We start from the raw sequence: 21429 nt of genomic DNA on the forward strand, positions 1-21429 counted from the left end.
CACTTCATCTGAGGAAACAGGACAATGAGTCAGACTTTTCTTGGCCATAGCCAGCTACACTGTGGGTCACGCCGGCTGTCCCAGCACTTGGGAAGCTCAGACAGGAAGATTGCAAGTTCAAGATCAGCCAGGGATACAAGGTGAGGGGTGGTGGCACGCACCCTTAATCCCAGCACTCAGGATGCAGGAGCAGGGAGATCTCTGAGGTTGAAGCCAGCCCGTTCTCTGTATTCACGGGCAAATCGTGCGCAGGTTCGATGGAGAAGCTCAGAGAGGAAGTGTGTGTGTGTGTGTGTGTGTATGTGCACGCACACGCATGTGTGCACTCGGCAGCTTTCACCATGGAGGTGGAAAGGGAGGCACCGTGGCAGAGGCAGAAGCAAGGCCAAATGTGTAAAAGAGGGACATGATACCCCAAGGTCAGCATGGGCACCGCATGCCAAACGACGATAGCCAAGGTTGTCTGCTCCGCCCACTCTGTTGAGCCTCTGCATGGGGGTAAATCCATCAGGGATCTGAGCTGACCTCAGTCTACCAAGGGGCGAACTGGCTTGCAGGAGATCACAACTCAAAAACTCCATGATTGAGACTCAGTCCTGGGCCCGTGTGACTCGCTGCCCGGAGGATGTGTGCTGGGAGGGGGAGCAGGGGCTCAGGGCTCAGGCTGTCTCCAAACTGGGATTCTGAAGTCAGTGGGGGGCAAACAGGCAGGCAGTGTTAGGCTTGGAAGAAAGGTCCTGGGGGAGACAAGGACAAAGCTACGCCAGGGCAAACACAGTGCTGCTTTGCCCACTGGGCCTCTGCCAGCTCTGGGCACCTGCCAGGCATCTGTATCCCTGATCCGTCCCTTATAGGGGCTCCCGTGCACTCTGTAACCTTTTGTCCCATGCAGGGCACTGTCCAGGGGAGGGAGGAGCCTCTGTGCATACCGTAGGGGCTTTGGTACAGTCTGCTGGATGGTTTTGTCACCGGCCCAGATGGTGCCAGATGGGCTAAGCAGCTGGCAGGTGTTCCAGCCGGGAGCTGGCCCAGGAAGCCTGACAGGCATTCACTCACCTAACAAATAGGCCCACAGAAGTCCTGTGCCTCAGGCCGGGACAGGTGTTGCTACAGCCACAAGCAGTGTAGGAACTGTTCCTACTCCAAGGAAAAATGTCATCACCTTGGTCACTCTGTCCAGTGCCCTGGGTCACCCCATTATGATACCCACTTAACGGGTAGGAAAACTGAGGTTCAGAAACTGTCCCCTTAGTATCCCAGGTTGGAACGCCGCTATGCCAAAACCCTCATCAGGGCTGAGTGGGCAGAAAAGTGGGAGAAGCATCTCGGCAAGGTTGAAGGGATGCCCTGCCCTCTGTCTGCAGTTCTCCCTGACCCTATCACTCAGCAAAGGCTTCTGGGAGCTGTCATGGTTACACCATGTTGAGGTATTCCTACTGGCTTTTGAAAGACTAAACTCTCAAGCTCTGGCTTCCCAGGTCCTGCAAACTCAGAGGAAGCGACAGGGCATGGAGCAGCCGCTGGCCCCCAATTCCCAGCCAAAGGGAAGAACAAGACTTGGGGGTGCTCCTGACAGTCGTCTTTGTGGTATTCACTCGCCCACGAGCCTTTAGAAACTCTCTGCAGACAGGAAGGCAAGAAAAAGGCCAGGACCTCACCATTCAAGTCACCCGAGCTCGGTGGGTTCAGAGATCCTTTGCCAGCCGAGGCAGAGAACCAGGCAAGACAAGGGTCTGCAGTGGACCATTGAGGGGACACCATGGGTGCTTCCTGTATGACTGCCTTCCTCATCCCTCAGCTCCCAAATATTTTCATGATGGCTGTGGAGTAGCCCCTTTCAGTGTGCTATACCAGAGGTCCCTGGGAAACAAGCTGTTTGGCTCCTGCCACCAAGTGCTGATCAAATGGAGGCAGCCCGCCTCCATCGGGCTGGTCTCTAGTCATCCAGGGTTCTTGAACATCCCATGGCAGGAGCCAGCCGAGTCTCAGAAACACCTCAGCGATAGTGTTGTCGGGCTGTGTACCCACACCACAGGTGGATGGACTCCAGGACAGCTCAGGACCCCTGGGGAGTGGAAACAGAGCTCGGTCTTCAGGACGCCATGGGCATGAAGGCGGTTCAGTAGATGACCTGGGCTCGGATGTTGTTCTTCCATATTGGGTCAGCAGACATTGTTAGCCAACTGTGCCAGGCATCGCACAGGCCTGGGATTCAGGGAAAGGTAGGCACCACACAGGAACTACGAAGATGACTTATGGTACACGTGCAGGTTAGGAAGCACTGGAAAGATCACGATCCACCAGGAAAGGCCATCAGATATCATTGATGAACTGCCTACATAACAATTGTCCCCAGATGTCCCTGCTGATTCCTGACTTTCCAAAGCCCACTCTGGCCTCGGGGTGGTGGTGAAGATTCAGGCTCTGGAATAATCCACCTTGGCCCCTTCCTCACTGTGATTGGGAGCAGTCACAGGTCCTCTCCAGGCCTGCAAAATGGGGCTAACCCCATTCCAGGGAGGGCTACTGAGATCAAATGTGGCCATACTATAGAGTATGCATGAGCACTAGTGCAGGCAAGGGAAGTCACCCAAGCCAGCTGTCAACTGCCCACCTGACCCTCCAATGGATTAAACTACCCACGCATCACTTTCTGGTGGGAAACCCCTCGGACACATGTTCTCAGCTATTTTATCAGTGTACAGACACACACAGCTTAGTCACAAATAAAGCTATGATGTCGCACGGTCTGCCGCTGTCATAAATGTGACCCTTCACTGACCCCCAAACGTCACTGCACACCGTGAGCAGCAAGGCTGTGCAGCCCTTTTAGACCACTGGCACCTCCCCCCTATCTAGATCTCCATGTATGTGTGTGTATGTGTGTGTGTACATGTGGGGGGATGTACATATGTGTATATATGTGTATATATACATATGTGTATATGTGTGCATATACATGTGTGTATATATACATGTGTGTATGTTTACATATGTGTCTGTATATATGTGTGTATATATGTGTATATATATACATATGTGTATTTGTGTGTATGTATGTTTATATATACATGTATATATATATGTGTATGTGTGTATATGTTTGTATGTATGTACATATGTGGGTATATGTCTGTGTGTGTGTGTATGAGCCAAAGCCCCTGCTCCCCGATGGCAACAGAGAACCTGCACTATGGTGGCCAGGCAGCACTGCCTACACTTTATTCAGAGGTTTCCTTCATGACCTTTGGCTGCAGGACTTTGCAACCTGTAAGTTTCCAAACGTCCCTGCACCAAAATGTTCGCCCTACGTAAATGTAGCGTCTTCCTGGAGAGGAGCTGGCACTGGTTTTTCACACTGCTGGACTCAGCACTGCACCACAATGGGGAGCTGGAAGACAAAGCCTCAGAAGGGAAGGTTCTGGAATTCGCACCCCGTGGTGCAGGATGGGGAGGCTGGAGGGGGTGGAGCTGTCACAACGGCTCTCTGGGTTTAATCTTGAATTTGCATGCTTTAATATGAAATTTAATTGCAGATGCTGAATTACGGTGGGGAGCTCGTCAGGGCTGACTAATTAATTAGTCAGATTTATAAGCATTTGACTCTTTGAGATCTACGGCTCTGATTTGTCGCCTCAAAGCTCTCGGAAAATTTCCTCTGTTAGTCCTCTTGGAGGTTGAGAATCATCTTGAGGGGCTGATTTGGAGGGGTAGTGTGATCCCCTGAGGCAGTGTGGAGCCCAGACTGCCCTAGGAAGTGTCCCCTCCTTTGAGATCAGTGATGGCTTTACCCTAAGAATCCAGACGTATCAAAAGGACACTCTCATATATCTCTATGAGCCACGACAGACATTACTAGTGGATTACCAAATTCTTTTCTATAAAGTCTGGCCTCTTGGATCAGCCTTCTTATAACTGGCAACCCACTGAATTTCTTCTTTTTCCCCTTCCTGGGGTAAGCCCCTCTGTTCACAGCAGGAGGACAGAGGAGAAGGACCTGGGTCTGCTACTTAGGACCGGGACTGAGTTCCGGTCTTACCACTGGCCGACTATCGAGCGTTAGCCTTGGCTTTCCACTAGTCAGTGTGCCCCTTTGTCCAGAGGGGACGAAGCTGGTGACTCAGGATGCTGTCATGGACGGAGGAGAGAGATGACAGTGTCCTCAACTTTTGGCTGATACGGTTGGTAATGGAGACCTTCCCCCGGGGAGGCATCCGCATCCCACAAGGGATGGGAACATTTTTTCTTCCCTCCTCAGTTGCTCTGGAGTGGGAGCCGAGTCTACATTTACAGGCCTCCAGCTGTCAATGCAGAAAGGGAACAACCCATGTTGGTTTGCATGAGAACAGCCCGCACAGGCCACAGACTTGAAGAATGCTTGATCACCAGGAAGTGGCACTATTTGAAAGCACAAAGAGGTGTGGCTTAGTTGGAGGAAGTGGGCTTTGAGGAGTCAAAAGTCCAGGCTAAGCCCAGACTCTCAGCTCCCTGTCCAGCACCAAGGCTGCCATGCTTCCCACCATGGTGAAAACGGACTAAACCTCCAAACTGTAAGCCCCAGTGAAATGTCCTTTATGAGTTGCCATGATCATGGCATCTCTCGCAGCGATAGAACACTGACTAAGACATCATCAGAGGGCACCCATGGCTAGTGGGGAGGTTCTGGGGAATGTCATCCTCCAGGGACTACCATGACTCCACCTGTGCCCAGGGAGGGAGGTGACACAGTGCAGGCAGGGGACATCTTCCTCCCTTTGGGTCTTTTTCCCCACTTTGGCCAGGGTCTCACATAGCCCATGCTGACCTCAAACTTGGTGTGTAGCCAAGATGAACTTAACCCACTGCCTCGACCTCCCAAGTACTGAGATTAGCAGCATGGACCACACACACCAAGTTATCCCATGTTGGGGAAACCCAAGGCTTCGTGGTTGCTAGACAAGCATCCTACCAACTGAGCGGCCACCATGACTAGCTTTCTCTTCCTGGGTCTCCGGCACACAGAGCCCTTCTCAAACCTAACTTAAATCCACTGCCAAAAAATTTAGGAAATCCAGACAAACAAGGAATAAGTGCTTATATCACCCGTGATCCCCCCCCCCCTAGCCCCCCCCCCGGGGGCCGGTGGTGTTAGCACCTTCGAGTAGTGTATACACATGTATACACTCACAGGATTTGTGCTGTTTGCCACACAGTATTCTGAAGCAGGCTCTTATACCTCTCACTACCCAGCAGTGTATGCTCAGTGGCCATGACATTACGGTCCCTCACTGTTAAATGTTGCATTTGTTCAACTGCCGAGCTGCCTTGTCTTGAACATTAGTTTCCAGTGGTTTCACTGCAGTGAGTGACCCTGCTGAACGGGGACCCTCTCTGCTCTGCTGAGAGATGTTTCCCTCTGAGACGCTCGGGCTTGGACTTCCAGGCCCGGGATAGCATGTCCTCTCAGGACTGTCATCCCAAATGCCAAGTTGTCCTCCTGAAACTCATGCCTGCCTCCTCCCCCCAACCCCCGACTGGGGACTCATGCTTTTCTCTCATGACATTGCTAGGTAGAAAGCCACAGACTCAAAACTCTCTCCAGCTGCTGGGGTGCTGCAGCTGTACCCCGAAGGCAATAGAAATACAGTCCTCTTCTTCCACCTTACCCAGCACAAAGCACCTTGAAGGGCTGGCCACCTGGCATGGCCGCCACAGCCGCCTCCCTGCCCGTGTGCATGCCTGGGTGTGTGCTCAAGGCCTGCAGCGCAGACCTCGTGGCAGGACGGCGAGCTTGAGTTATAGCGGACCTGATTTCCCCGCACAGCTCCCACGGAGTTAACAGATGTACGCGCGTCTGAGGCAGTCAGGCGGCAAGAGGCTTTGGGGCCGATCCTTCCCGTTTTGACAGTGTGTAATCGAGGTGAAGCCATAAATTTTATAAACAAGAATAAATGCCCCTTAGCAACATATGTCTGCTCGACCCTTCCAAGGTGATCATAAATAAAAACACCTAGTAGCCGGGGAGGGACGTGGGCATTACAGATGGCCGCCGAGGAGGACCAGAGGACTTGCGACCTGAGATCATCCACACGGAGTTCCTTCTACAGATGGAGTAGAGAGGTCACCTTGCACGGTGGATCTGGAGTTGTCCGGATGCTTTTGTGCCATCTACTGGGCTGGGTCTCTGGCAGCTTTTGCCTGTGTCACTTGGAACAGGCACCTACATCTCTTGTTTTCCCTGGAATGCCTGCTTCTGGCTGGGCCAACCAGGGTCCTCTGGGAGCTTTCCAATTCTTTCCTCGTTTCCTAGAGAAGCAGCCTACCCCACTTAATGATCAGCCTACCCTAACTGCCCAAGGAGAACACCCTGGGGAACAAGACGCTGAACAGGCTAGAGAACTGAGCAGGCTGGAGAAAGATCCAAGCTCAAGGGCCAGAATGGCCTTGGTACCAGGCATGGAGTGGGCCCGGCTTCTGTGTTTGTAACAAAGGTGATGATGGCAACTTGCTGGGGCTGCTGTGGACAAGATGCTCTCTCTCTTTTCTCTGTGTATGTTTACAGGCACACATGTAACGTGCAACAGGAGTTAAAGGTCAACTCCTGGGAGCTGTCTTCCCCTTCCACCAGAGGTCAAACTCGGGACATCAGTTCAGGGGCAAGGGCCAGGCCATCTCACCAGCTCACAGTGGGAGGGGTTGCAAAGCTCTTCAAGTACCCTGAGCAGGGTGGCACACAGTTGGAATGACAGTGCTCAGGAAACTGAGGCAGGAGGACCTCACATGTGAGGCCAGTTGGCTCTGTAATGATACCATGTCCCAAATTCTGGTTCCCCACCTGGAACTCAGACTGTGATCTGAGGAGGACAAAGCTCTCAGCCCGGCCATGACAGCCACACAGCCCAGGCCTCAGCGTCAGCCTCCACCTCAGGCAGTTGCTGTTACTCTGTTAGAGTGCCAGGCACAGTGGTACACCATGTACTGCATGTAATGCCAGCACTGTGGAGGACCAAGGAGCACTCAGGCGGGAGGATCGCAGGTTCCGGGCCAGCCTGGGCTACACAGCGGTTAAGTAAATTGCTCTAGGCGACTCAACTAAGATGTGGGAAAGCTGTCATTTGAACCCAAGTAACAGCAGCTAGCATTTGCCGGGCCTTTGTTCAACATTCCCTGGTTAAGCCCTCCCCGTGACCCTAGAGCCTGAAGACTCATCATCTTACCAGAGGCGGTAACAGGGAAAAGATGACCAGCGTGTCTGGGGCTCAGAAGCTGGGAAGTGACAGGGCCAATCTCAGACCCGGGTTGAGGGAAGCCAGAGGGAAGCTGATCTCACAGATCACTCACTGTCCCTCCAGGCTGGGTGACCACCTGAGTCCCCCAGCAGCCTCTCTACACCCAGGCACTCCATCTTGCCTTCAAGGCCGGGGCTATGTTGCTTATGGAAGCTGCCCAGGGATCTACACTTAGCTCTTGAAGAGTGTGGCCCAGGCTGGCCTTAAATCCCCAGGTTGTTTAGGGAATCCACCTACCTCAGCCCTCCAGGTGGCTGGGATAACAGGTATATACCACGGTCCCCAGCTTGCGTGGGAATCTTACCTTGGGGTTACACGGACTTCTGGGATGCATGCAAACTCGGCAACCAACCGCGATAGAGCTCGTGTACCACCCCAAAGAGCGTGTGCACAGCTTTCTCCTAAGGTAACAACTGATGGTTTGGGGGTTCCAATTCCATAAGGTGGCTGAGACCCCTCCCCAAAGCTCTCAAGCCCTAATCTGCTTGTCCTTGTCCTACCTGGACAAAGCCCCATCTTCCAGGAGGGACTCAAAGAGCAGCTCTGGGCTCTGACAGTGGAAGCCATGCCCCCTGCCAGAACCCCAAAGGCAAATTTATTTCTCTCAGTGATCAAGACAGGACCAGCTCGGGCAGCGCACTGGCAACAGGATCCTCAAACCCCGTCTGGGGAGAGAGATGAGCCACAAATCCTTCCAGGCACTGATTTATGTAGCATTCATGCGGAATTTATTATACAAAGAATTTTATTCAATTAAAGTTGAAATGCGTCCGGATTCTTAAAGGTTCAGCCGTGATCACTGGGACAGAGCAATCGTAAAACTGGATGGACTGTCGGGAGGTGCTGGGGAGGAGGTGAGGGTGACATTGCGGCTGACAGGGAACTTGGAACCGGGGACGTTTATCACTGGGATGTGCTACAAGTTCAGGCTCTGAAAATTACTCCGTGAGAAATGCACATTAACAAGAGCCGTAAAGTATCAGTTAAGGGAGACCCAGCTGAGAGATGCAACAGCAATCTGTCAGTGCCTGGCACTGCTTGCCGCAGCCCAGGTTGTGATTAAAACAATTGTCAAGTGCCACTGGGCTTGGGTGGGGTGGGGTCATGTGGCCAAAGCCTTGGTTAGTGCTGAGCCTCAGTTTCCCTTCCTGTAGAAACGTGAACTCCCTACCCCCAGTACCTCAGGTGAGGTCCTGTGTGAGTGCTTCTCGAGCCCTTTGATACCACGTCGGGGTTCATTCACCTCTGAGAATGCTGGTGAACACTGCTCTGATGAGCCCCGACTAGGGGACATCTTTTCAGGTGTGAAGTATGGGACGGAAAAAAACTAGGCAACACCCTAAAACCCACTGAAATGTCCATTTTAAAAGGAGGAATCTTATGGTGGTTGGGTTGTATCTCAGTAAAAGCGCTTTCTACAAAATTTCTCAAGAGAGAATGCCTTCCTGCAATGTTTTCAAGGGTTGAATTAGAGAGACAGAGAGAGAGATATGATAAATGGGTACAATTTAAAAAAGTTTTCGTAGCTTGTTAGCGTGCAGTGGGACTCGCCCCATGAGGACTGTGGGTGCTGTGTACAGGGCTAGGCATGCCTCAAGCCTGAAGGTGAGGATATATCTTTCCAGTGTCAGTCAACATCCTAACGTGGGTGTTGAAAGCAGCCGGGCACAGGCTAGGGGCGTGGCTTCCCATTCTCTTGAGTTCACACTTTATTTTTTAGGAAGACCTGGAGCTGTAGGCAGAGTGGCAGGGCTGCTTCAAGCTCTTGGAACATGGCTTCCCCAGCCAGGCCCAGACCAACAGCACGATGCTTAAGTTCCCTAAGTTTGTGCCTCCTGTCTCTGGACTCGAACACACAGCACCAACTCTATACCCAATCCGTGTCTCCCTACGGTGTCTGCAATAGCATTGGACAGGACAGGCTCCTAGAGGTAGTCCTCCCTGTGGGACATCTACCCTTCCCAGGGCCCAGAAGACACATAGCTAAAATCAAGGGCTCACTGATTGACCAACAAGACAGCTAGAGGGGCCGGTCCACCCACACCTAGCACGGAAGGCGTGCCAAGCTGTAGCAAAGGAAGCGGCAATCGGTGAGCTGAGTCCTCAGGTGTCGCAGACCGGCCCTTTGTAAGCCACTGCCTCCAGCCTTTCATAAATATCCCTCTTCCCAAGGGCACAGGCGTCACTGTGATGTCACCTCACAGGGAGAAGAGGCAGTGGTGGCAGGTAGAGTAACAGCCATGATGTGGCTCACGGAAGCATAGACCAGCCGAGGGACATCAGAGAGCTCGTGCCGGGCTGAAGACCGCATTTCTGCCACTGCCCGGGGCAGGGAGGGCTGCCTGTCTCCTGCCCTGATGGAGAGGATTCTCCGAGTTGCACCCCTGTGGACTTGCCGCTGTCTTTCCCCAACACTGTGGCAGTGATGGGCGGCTCAGAGGTGACTAAACTCCTCGAGCCTGCCTTTCCTTTATAAATGTGACATTTAAAGCCCCGTTGGCGCAGGTAAATCACAATTACACTTCCAGGAGCCTCTGGTACATTCCAAGTCCTTGAACAGTCTGATTTGGCAGTGCGCTGTTTCTCTCTCTCTCTCTCTCTCTCTCTCTCTCTCTCTCTCTCTCTCTCTCTCTCTCACACACACACACACACACACACACACTCACACACACACACACACACACACACACACACACACAGAGCCTACTTGCACAGTTCAAACCTTCCCCATGTTCATTCTCGATTCCGAGTGGCCCATCCCCTTCGAAGCTTCCAGTGGACCTTGCCTTCCTGGAGTCTGGAACTCAGTTGATGTGTTTGACACAGCTCAGAGAAGCCAGGAGTCTCAGAGGTCCCTGGAGCATGGGCATGAGGCAACGCTGAGTCTGTACCTCATGGCCACTTCCGCTCTCAGCGCGACCATCTGGAGTTGACCGCTCACCCGCCATGTCGTCATGTCTCACACTTCACGCTTCTTGTATATTTTCTCTTGGCTTCCCTCCTTCATGGCTGCATATCTGGCTACGGTGAAGAGGTAGTCACTGAGTCTGGAGGGCAGAGAGAACCAACGAGAAGGATGTAAGATGACTGACCGGTGCTAGCAGGGCCCCGTCTGCCTTCAGGGAGGAAAGGTGAACGGAACACTCCTGATGGCACAGACTACGGCACGCCAGGGTGGGAAGGGCAGGGACCCTAAGCTAACAGTTCCTGAGTTTCTTCTATACTTCCAACAACAGGCATGCTGCATCTGGAACTCAGCATGTAGTGAGAATTCTGGTTTCTTTAAAAACCCAGTTATGCTAGGTGGCTATGCGTCTGTTGTAATTCCAGGTGTGGGCTATGGGGCTGCTTCAGTTTGTCCACAGCCGCTGACTATGATTGTCTCGTGTTCCAGGAGAAGCGTGATTTTTGCCAGCTGCAGATAGTTTAATTCCGGGGACGCTTGAGAGTGTGTACATAGGAGAAGCCCCGAGAGGGCCTTCCCACTCCTGCTGAATTGCTGTTTTGCTGGTTGGAGATGTCTTGATGGCAGAGATTGGACCTGCCCATAAGGAACCTGATACCCCTGGTCAGTAAGAAGCAGTCTGACGAGGTCTATGCTCAATTCTCCCTTTAACCTTCTTTCTTTCCTACCTAGTGTAGAGGAGTTGGAAGGGACTGGGGTGGAAAAAGGTTGGAAGAGTGGTAGATAATAGAACCCAAATAAAGTACCCCCAAAAGTACACCAACCCCCAGGAGAGTTGAGCCAGCCCAGAAGCCTGCAGGTCAACCCAGCTCCAGCCTCTATCTTCAGGAGCTACATTTAGAACCAAGAGGCCTTATGTGGGTCGTAACCATGGAACTACCGATGTTCTGGATTAATCTTTGTGGCTGGGGCTCTCCTGTGCATGCAGGGTTGTCATGACATTCTTGGTCTCTACGTAATAAGTGTCAGTGGCACCCAGCACCCACTATGACCCAAACAGTCTCTAGACACTGCTAGTATTCCACCTGAGCATCAGTCTTCAGTGTCCTCATGATAGATGAGGCTAGTCCCCTAGCTCTTCATTGGGCCCAGCACTGATGGGTTCAGGGCGGCAGGCCTTCTTCAGGGACAGGGACAGCCTAGGAGACAATGTCACACCTGTCTGAGGTACTCTCGAGGCTCTGACCTCCTGGAGGCTCAAAGCAAGCTTGCCACTTCTCCACGCCTTCCTGCTTGCCCCCTACCCTGTGCCCCGCTCCACAGGCCTTCCCTTCCCTCTGGTGTCCTCCTCCTACCTCTAGGGACCCATTACTGGCTATCAGACTAGACTCTGCCTTGGCATTGCCCCTCTGAGCCTTGTGTTCCTGGGGCAACCATGTGCTGCTTTCTTGGTGACTCTCTGGAACCTACAGGGAGGGCACGGCCCACCCTGACCCACATAACATGGTTGGGTCAGCACGTGTCCTCAGGGTTGCCACTTCTGAGTTTATAAGGAGCCATTTCGGGGGCTGGAGAGATGGCTCAGCGGTTAAGAGCTCTGACTGCTCTTCTGGAGGTCTTGAGTTCAATTCCCAGCAACCACATGGTGGCTCAAAACCATCTGTAAAGAGGTCTGAGGCCCTCTTCTGATGTGTCTGAAGAGAGCCACAGTGTAGTCACATACATAAAATAAATAAATCTTAAAAAAAAAAAAATAAGCCGGGCGGGGTGGCGCACGCCTTTAATCCCAGCACTTGGGAGGCAGCGGCAGGAGGTGAGTTTGAGGCCAGCCTGGTCTAGAGAGTGAGTTCCAGGACAGCCAGGACTACACAGAGAAACCCTGTCTTGAAAAACCAAAAAAAAAAAAAAAAAAAGAACCATTTCTCACTTGACCTGGGTGACATCTCACCCAGAAGGAAGATTCTATGAGGATCCAAGCTAGTCTACATCCTGGGGTGGGGTGGGGGTGGGTAACACAGGACACAGGTAAACCCACAGCTAGGCGTTGTGAGGTCACTTCCTGTCTTGCTAGGCAGCTTCTAGGGTGCAGCCCTCATGTTTCCCTAAGCCCTCCACCAGCTCCTGGGCTCCTGCCTGGCCTGCACTAGCACATCTGAGTCAGGCTGCAGGAGAAACCAGAAGCCCAGCTGCAGGGCAGAGGCGGAGCGCAGAGCAATGCCCTCCTGGAGTAGCCTTGCTCAGAGCACAGGGGCCTGAGCTCAGCATAGCCCAGCTGTGGGCCGCCAGGGCTGGACAGGTTCCACTTTACCACGGGCCACCATCAGGTATCGTCTCTGCTGGCTCTAATTTCCTAAGCAGAGCCTGACCTCAGAGTGGGACAGGGCCCACCAGGGACACAGTAAGCTCCAATATGCATGACGGAGGGAGGGGCTTAGCCCCCGCTGCTCTTGGCCGAATTGTACTGCTATGACCAAATCCCTGGCCGTCAGACAGGCCCACCACACTCCACTTAAGCACCTGTTTAAGAACTTGGCCACGTTTGCATCCGTCTCTCCCATCTGGACAAGAGGGACCACGCTGTGAGGAGAGAACACACAGTCAGGTTACAGAGCAAGGCTGGGACACGGACGCTCGACGCTTGACCTCACTATTCAAACCTAGTCCTGACAACTACAACCTGACACAGCCTACCTACCACTGCCTCAGTCGACCCCTTCCCTTTGACATACACATCGAGGGCTGGCCAGAGAAGGAGACACAGCAGGCAAGCTGAGGGTAGGCTAGCCAACAGCCCAGCCTGTTGGCCTTTGTGCCAACAGAGCCCGGCCTGCACTCCTCCGTGGGTAGAGCTATAAACCTCTAGTCCTCAAAGGGTTTTATCTAGCCTTAATCCCCAAGGAGCTACTCGTTCTAAGTTGTAATTCTAATTACCTGGAAGCCCCACGCCTGGCTGCATGCATATGCTTGGTCCCCTGCACGGCCTGATCCCACTCAGCTGGTCATCCCCCCCTGAGCTAGCCTTGGGGGTGTTGACTTTGGCCTTATCCAAGACTATATACTTGGCCATCGGCCTAGGAAGTCTTCTATTCTGCCAGAACCTCCCACTCAGCATGGTTTCTTCACCTAGGTGTCCTTTTCTGGCAGGTCACCTCGTGGCCGAGGGCTGTCAGCCACACTGAAGGTGGGACAGCAGTTCAGCCTCGTGCTCCATCCTGTACTTCTGCCAGGGGTGTGCTCCTGAACTAAACTCCACTGTTGATGCTGAAAGTCCTGCTGATGTGGGTGACTTTGTACAAACAACTATTTTTCTCTGGAGGCCCAAGCGTTTTTTGTTTTTTGTTTGTTTGTTTGTTTGTTTGTTTGTTTCAAGACAGGGTTTCTCTGTGTAGCCCTGGCTGTCCTGGAACTCACGCTGTAGACCAGGCTAGCCTCGAACTCAGAAATCCGCCTGCCTCTGCCTCCCAAGTGCTGGGATTAAAGGCGTGCGCCACCACCACCTGGCTCCAAGCATTTTTTGTCACCCAGGATGTATCTGGGAATGTCCAGACTCAACAGCCTTTGGTGAAGGAAGAAGGCTTGCGATCTGAGAGTCTGAAGATTCCCCCCCACACCCCCCCATAGCAGCCGCAGAATCTCACTAACCTGCTCCTGACCCCTGGAGCTGTTGTGAGGAGCCCCTCAGATGTGGACAGATTCTCTCTGGGGTCCCCCTAACCACAAGGCCCCTGGCAGTCCTTTCCGTGGCTTCTAGCAGGGTCCTTTCATGGTGTTCTCCCCAGCCCCCCATCTTAGGGAGCCTGTGACACTAAGAGCAGGAAAAACTCTGCTTGGGCTCTCACCAGCATGAGTCCCGTATCACAGTCCCCTCTGAGATATAGGACTCGGGACACAAAGAAGACACCTACTGCATCGGCCTCTGGGACCCTTACCGTCGTTCGGCTCGGCGGCATACGGCCCGGCAGAAATGCAGGGCAGAGCTGCTCTTGCCTCCAGACTGAAAGAGAGAGTGAGTGTTGGCCACTGTCGCTCTACGCTGGGCAGGCTTCTGTCTCCCAGAGAGCCTACGCATATCCCTGAGGGCCTGTCCTTGAGATGGGCTGGTTGCCGGGGGTGGCTCTGTTGCTAGGCTACAGCTGGGTCTATTGGCAAGCCTGTGTTTCTGTCATCGCACCCACCCCGCCACCCCAGGTTGAGCCCCCCAATACCTACAGGCAGAATGAAATCCGTGAGCGGGGGGAGCTGGCTGGAGTACTTGTCAATCCACTGTTCCAGCTCCAGGATAGGCCCTTCCTGGAAGGCCGTGTGCTCTGAGGAGTCAGGGGCAGAGAGGCCCTACTGTAAGCAATGCCGCCAGACGACCGGGAAACACCCCATCCTCCTGCGTGAGTGTCCTGCTTTCCTCAGCTTCCAGGATAACTCCTCTCCCAAGGCAGAGAGCAGGGATGTCTGCCCTGCCAGAGAGTTCTGGGGCCCAGGCTCCCAGCAGGCAACACTCAGGGGCAGCCCTCACCCCAAGACCCCAGGAACTCCCTGAGCAGGCTGGGAATTACTTAAGTGAGCCTCTCTGGCTGAGGACCGTGGAGTGGCCAGGGCAGAGCCGACGTCCTGCAGACTGCACTGGATCTGGGAACAAGGGTGAAGAGAAAAACCGTTTGTGGAACGTGTTGGGCCTGTTGGGCTGTGAACCCAACTGTCCTAACTCTAAACACCAGGAAACCTCCTGAGCTGGGCTTGAGGGAGGGAAGGGTGGCTCTGGCCAAGAGGCAACCTGCACCCAGGCGGTTTCCTTCTTTCTCTACACTGACAGATGGAGTTTAATTCACTGGACCAAATGTACCAGTGCCACCTAAATGGTGAAGGATAGCCCATGGAGGGTAGTGGTCAGCGGGGCAGGAGGACTCAGGGAGGACACTTGTCCATTCCTGGGACCCACGTAGGTCCCAACCAGACTACAGCGAAGCCTGGGAGACCTCAGCCTCCCTTGGCATCCGAGAGTGACTCTGCTAGCAGATCCCCATTGGAACCCAACGGCAGCGCTAACAGGCAGAGGTCCACCTGGCTGAGACATGCCTGCAGCAGGGTCCCCGAGCACACGGCTCTTCAGCCTGGGCTGCCGCCCCTGGCACCGGGTTGTCCTTGCCAAGAGGCTGTCCTGTGTAATGTAGGATACTGACATCAGGAACCTTCTCACCACTAGACGTGACAAGCGTAGATATCCTTCCGTATTGCTGAACACCCCCTGGAGAGCAGAGTCACCCTTCACACGACACCTCTTACCTCACAGAGGAGTATGTATCCTTACTTCAGAGATGAGGACAGCGTAATTCTCAAGGTTGATTAGCTACCGTGATGCAAAGAGGCAACCCCTCAGGCCACAGGGACACAAGGCCCCATTGTGGGCTAAAATGACGTTACTTACCTTCTGAAGCTCTTCGGCAAATGTGTGGCCTTTTTCTGTGACCAACTCCATGGCAAACCTAGAGGGACGAGAAAGAATGAGCCCCCGACAGTGTGTCCTGGGGAGCATAAGTTAATGAGCTACACCAGCCATGGCAGTCTCTTCCTGCTGTCAAAGAGAACACGTGGACAGGGGCATTTGCTTCCTCAAGCACGGTTATCATTGTCACTACACCCAGTCGGCTGTCCTTTCCACGTGGACAGGCTGGTCCTGTCACTACGGCAGGGAACAGGAGACCTGCACACTGCACCAGATGCCCAAGTTGACCTGCTCATGGTGGGGAGGGCTTTCAAGGATGAAGAGGAGTTCGTTCATAAGGTAGGACAGGAGGAAACAAACTTCTAGACATAGGTGACTGAGGGACAGCCCTATACCCTGTAGCTCACAGAGCTGACCAGCTGATCTGCATGAGATGGCTTTCTAACAACAGTTCATACAGATCCATCCAGGACCCTCCAGCAGAGTGGAAAGCGTCACACAGATGAGTCCCTAATGTCCCACGCTAACCACGTGGAGGCCCGCTTACCCAATAGCCGAGCTTAACTCATCCGTGGTCCCCACGGCTTCGAATACTTGGTCGTCTTTAGGTCGCCTCTCTCCTGTGAAGGTGCTGGAAAACCCTGGGGGAAGATATTTAGCGCATTAAGATTGGGGGGGGGGGGTTATCCGGGGGTGGGTGTAGTGGGTTGGTCTGATGCTCTTATATGATAATGCTCACCACAGGCCCCTAAAGCCTGGTCACCCCAGAGACACGAGAGTTTACATGTAGACCTAAGTGACGCTATGTGACATTGCTATTCCTGATTGGTGAATAAAAATCCCTATAGCTGGGCAGAAGTGAGAGAGGCGGGACTTGGGGTTCCTGAGCTTGGAGTCTGAAGAGATAAGAGGGAGAGGAAGGTGCAGAGAGAAGATGCCATGGGGTAAGAATCCTAAAATCACGGCCACGAGGGCTGGCTAGTTGGAGTTAAGAGCAGTCCAGATGGAACACAGTAGTAATTCAGGGTTATTGATAGGAAGGAGATACTAATAGCTTAGAGGGTGATATCTGCCTCTAGTGCTGACTAAAGCTTATTGTAAATTAAAGGCCTCGCCGGGCGGTGGTGGCACACGCCTTTAATCCCAGCACTTGGGAGGCAGAGGCAGGCAGATTTCTGAGTTCGAGGCCAGCCTGGTCTACAGAGTGAGTTCCAGGATAGCCAGGGCTACACAGAGAAAACCTGTCTCGAAAAACCAAAAAAATAAATAAAGGGATCATGTGTCTTTTATCTGGGAACTAATTAATTGAAGGAGGGGAAGGAGTCCCTGACCGAGATTAAATTTATTTCACACGGGTGGGACAGGAGCTGGAAGGATGGCCCCGTGGTTAAGAGTACTGGCTGCTCAGCAGAGGACCCAGGTTCAGGTCCCTGCACCCATAGAATGACTTGCAACCATCTGTAGCTCCAGTTCCAGGATCTGATGCTTTCTTCTGGTCTACACAGGCAGCAGGCACTCACACATGTCAAATAAAAGTAAAAAATAAATCTTATAGCCGGGCGGTGGTGGCGCACACCTTTAATCCCAGCACTTGAGAGGCAGAGGCAGGCGGATTTCTGAGTTCGAGGCCAGCCTGACCTACAGAGTGAGTTCCAGGACAGCCAAGGCTACACAGAGAAACCCTGTCTTGAAAATAAATAAAAAAATAAATAAATCTTATAAAGATTTTTTTCCTGACACACTTAAACTATTTCTTTTTATTTCCCATATGTGGGTGTTTCATCTGCCTGTATGTCCACATACTATAAGCATGAAGTGTCCTTTTGGTCACTACCACCAAGGTTATCCTTCTTTCCTGCGTGCTTTTAGTCTAGACTAGGAACCACCAGTGAGCTTCTTGTTTAAGAAAGAAGGCTGTGGTACCACACCTCTGCATGCCCTGTCTCCTGTCAGACTAGGTCACAGCTCCTGCCTGGTGCCGTCAGCATGGCTTCATGCTGTCCAGCCACTGAGCCCGCTACAGTGTTGGTAAGTACAAATGATTTCACAGAGGGCCATCTGATACCCACACTATGGCTGTGACAGAGAAACCTCAACAAACCAAAGTAACCGTGTCTGAGCAAAGGAAAGCGACCAGGCATTGGCTCTCCTGGCTGATGGCAATAACATAAGTATCTCTGTCACAGTCCCAGCACCTTCCTGTACTTCCCACCTTCTAGGAACGATCATTAAGTGTCTTCAGTTACAGAACTAGCCTGGCTTCCCGACCACATCAGCTCCAGAATGAAGCTCTGCTTCTTTGACTCCGTCCCTGTACAAGCCAGGATAAGCCTCACCCTGTCCGGCCGCTACTACGGAATTCCACTGCTGGGCCATAGTGAGCCATGCCCCATCTGTGAGTCACCTAAGGCTGTCCCTGAACCTGTCTTGTGTAGCACTGACACCACTATCTGACATTTGTCACTTCCATACACATGTTTTCTATCATTCTGGTAACATACATGTGGTAGACAACACATTTACCATCCTGACACTTGTTTGCATACGGCTCAGTGATGGTAAGTACATCCTATGTGTGTGTGTGTATGTGTGTACTTTAGAATGAAAGGATATAACACAAACACAATCACTATTAATGATCTGTATGGTCTCAAACTTCAGAAAATGGTACCATAGCAGTCTATTTCTCAACTATATTATATTTGGTATTTAATAAATATTGAAGCAATAATTCTTTATTATTTAAAAAAAAATAAAAGAGTATGTGAAGTTTTGTGTATTTCCCTCTCCCACAATTGAAGTCTCTCTCTGACTACCAGACAAAGATAAAATCTTTCAGAATTAGCAAGATGGCTCAGTTGGTAAAGACATTTGCTGCCAAGCCTGATGATCTGAGTTAATCCCTGGGAACCAGATGGTGGAAGAAAACCAACTTCTCCATGCTGTTCTGTTCTCTGACCTCAAATGCATTGGGATATAGGCACATATAACACACACACACTAAATAAATTACAATTTAAGAAATCTCAAAGCCAAAGAAATAACCTCTCAGACATATCTGAATACACACTCATTATTTTCTTTAGAGACAAGGTCTCACTGTGTTATGTAGCCCTGGCTGTCCTAGAACTTGCTATGTAGCCCAGGTGCATACACACACACACACACACACACACACACACACACACAAGCACACTATACACACACATTTTTTTCCTTTTCTTTAGAGATAAGCTCTCACTATATAGCCCAGGCTGCCCTTAAACTTACAGTGATCCTCCTGCCTCTGCCTCTAAAGTACCAGGATTCCATGCCTGTGCCACCATGCCTACCATTAGAACACGCTTTAATCCAAACAGACTAAAAGTTCTTTTTACGTTTTTTAAATTTAGGCTGGGCAGTGGTGGTGCACACCTTTAATCCCAGAACATGGGAGGCAGAGACAGGTGTATATCTATCTGAGTTCAAGGCCAGCCTGGTCTACTGAGCGAGGTTCAAGGAAAGGCAGAGCTATGCAGAGAGACCCTGAGGTGCATATGTATATATATATGTGTGTATATATATGTGTGTGTATGTTACATATGTATGTATATGTGTTGTTGTATATGTATGTATGTGTATATGTATGTTGTGTATGTATATGTGTGTGCATGTTATATATGTATGTATGCATGTTGTATATGTATGCATGGTGTGTATGTATGTATATGTGTATGTATGCATGGTGTGTACATATGTATATGTGTGTATTCATGTTGTGTATGTCTGAATGTATGTGTGTGTGCATGCATGTTGTGTATATATGTATATGCATGTGTATGTGTGTATGTATGTATATGCATGTTATGTATATGTGTATGCATGTTATGTATGTATATGTGTGTATATGCATGTTATGTATATGTGTATGCATGTTATGCATGTATGTATATGTTTGCTATGTATGTATATATGTATGTATATGCATGTTATGTATGTATATTTGTGTGTGTATACATGTTGTGTGTGCATGTATGTGCACATGAGTGCAAGTGTTCACAGAGGTCAGAGGCAATGGATCCCTCTAGAGCTGAAGTTATAAGAGGGTATGAACCGCCCACTGTGGGTGCTGGGAATTGCCAAATAGGCTCTTAACCTCTGAACCATCTCGCTCACCTATGTCTGGGAGTCCTTACACTGTTGTACACTGTTTGTCTTTTTATTTGGTTCTGGTGTTGAACACAGAGCCTTCCGAATACTAGCAGGGCACTCTACCACTGAACTACACTCCCAATCCCATAACGTGTCATTCCCTTCGTTTCACTATGTTGTGTAGGCTGGCCTGGAGTTTGATATGTCACCCTAGCTGGTCTTGAACTTGTGACTCTCCTACCTCGGCTCCTGAGTGCTGAGATTACAAGTGTGCACTATGCCCAGCTTCCTTATAACTTGTTTTGAACACTTGGTGGTGCACCTTTCACATGGCTTCACACTTATAGTGGATATTCAGATCTGTCACATGGCTACAACGCGGCCTACCTTTGTCTCCTGTCTTGGTGTAAATCTTGGGGATCTTGGCTGCCTTCGAGGATGGCTGGGGCCTGATGAGAAACAGACACGAAGACCTGGTAAGTGGGAGCGGCTTATGGGGTGCACCTTGGCGAGTGGCGCCCAGCTTCTGATCTGCAACTTCAGTGGCAGCACTTATCCACCTCCGGGATGGCAATCTCCTGTCAGCCACTTCCCCTCTGTCCCTTCCTGAAGGCTTCTTGTCCTTGTCTCTAGCTGTACAGTAACTGCTGTAGTGCTCTGCTCAATAAAGACGCTCGGCAGATACTGGCTGGAAGGACTAACCGATCGAACACTCCATGTAGCCCCAGCTCCACCGTGGACTAAAGCCACTAGCTCCTGGAACTGCCTTAGGGCTTCAGGTGGAAAAAAAAATAGTTGCCGGGCTGTGGTGGCACAAGCCTTTAATCCCAGCACTTGGGAGGCAGAGGCAGGCGGATTTCTGAGTTCGAGGCCAGCCTGGTCTACAGAGTGAGTTCCAGGACAGCCAGGGATATACAGAGAAACCCTGTCTCGAAAAAAAAAAAAAAAAAAAAAAAAAGGATATTTTCACTTAAAAATTTTTTTGAGGCCTGGGACAGAACTCCAGTCTTTGGGCACACCAGGCAAACATTCTACCACAGGGCCTCATTCGCAGTCCTTGCTCTCCCTCCTCAAGAGTCTGCCATTTTCAAATAGCAGTGAGTAACTTAAATGTATAGCTTAAAATTAAAACGTGAATCCACAAGATTATTCAAAAGTCAGAGGACTGGACAGGAAAGGATCGTGAGTCCATGGTAGTCTGCAACTCCCGATGCAAGTTTCAAAGCGTTGTATCTTAATCCTAATCCAAATAAACTGCTGCTTGGGAGCCTGGACAAAAACCCACAAGCACATGCCCTTCCCTGACTGACCACTGCTGGACTGCGTTGGAACTTGTGCGGGAAATCCTCTGACGCCATGCTGACCCCGGTGACGTCAGGCCACAGAGAACAAGTCATCAGTGTGACGTAGCCACGGAAAAACAACTATTCCTCCTCGTGTTGAGTTATTCTCCCGGCCTGAAACTCACCTGTCCCCATCTTCCCCGCCCTGAGGGCCGCAACTCTGAAAACGGGGACACAGCAGCCTGCAGGCGCCGAGACGCCCGCGCAGGGCGAGGCGGCCCCCAAAGATCCACACCGCCATGCTTACGATAACGCGTCTAGAGCTGACCCGACCAGGCATCCATCCAGGCCCAAGGATGACTCCGCCCCGCAGCCAGCCGCGCCACCTCTCAATCGCTGTTTCCT

General features: G+C 51.5%; 1 protein-coding gene across 2 annotated transcripts; it reads right to left on the bottom strand.

Annotated features, from left to right (window-relative positions):
- Positions 1-9936: 9936 nt before the first annotated feature.
- Positions 9937-21326, bottom strand: Mmab (metabolism of cobalamin associated B). 2 transcript variants are annotated; one of them, XM_028765403.1, is made up of 10 exons: positions 21210-21326; positions 20129-20190; positions 16158-16251; positions 15593-15650; positions 14724-14796; positions 14383-14480; positions 14103-14167; positions 12691-12750; positions 10210-10315; positions 9937-10123 (listed from the first exon to the last, which is right to left on the bottom strand). In XM_028765403.1, exons 1-9 carry the CDS (start codon positions 21323-21325, stop codon positions 10228-10230), a joined length of 714 nt encoding a protein of 237 aa, XP_028621236.1. In that variant the 5' UTR covers position 21326; the 3' UTR covers positions 9937-10123; positions 10210-10227. The 2 variants fall into 2 exon arrangements, with proteins under 2 accessions (XP_028621236.1, XP_028621237.1); XM_028765404.1 differs by lacking the exon at positions 9937-10123 and adding an exon at positions 11259-11372 and having other exon boundaries at positions 10208-10315.
- Between the last annotated feature and the right edge of the window lie 103 nt (positions 21327-21429).

The sequence above is a fragment of the Grammomys surdaster genome, unplaced genomic scaffold, assembly GCF_004785775.1.
Source record: "Grammomys surdaster isolate TR1022 unplaced genomic scaffold, NIH_TR_1.0 164, whole genome shotgun sequence".
NCBI lineage: Eukaryota > Metazoa > Chordata > Mammalia > Rodentia > Muridae > Grammomys > Grammomys surdaster.

Excerpts from the sequence above, each read along its gene's own strand:
- Mmab (XM_028765403.1), bottom strand. The coding sequence starts at position 21,325 with ATGGCGGTGTGGATCTTTGGGGGCCGCCTCGCCCTGCGCGGGCGTCTC. Across the intron at positions 16,252-20,128 it reads CACCAAGACAGGAGACAAAG|GGTTTTCCAGCACCTTCACA; the intron begins GTAGGCCGCGTT and ends ATCTTCCCCCAG. Across the intron at positions 14,797-15,592 it reads TTGCCGAAGAGCTTCAGAAG|ATCCAGTGCAGTCTGCAGGA; the intron begins GTAAGTAACGTC and ends CCTTGTTCCCAG.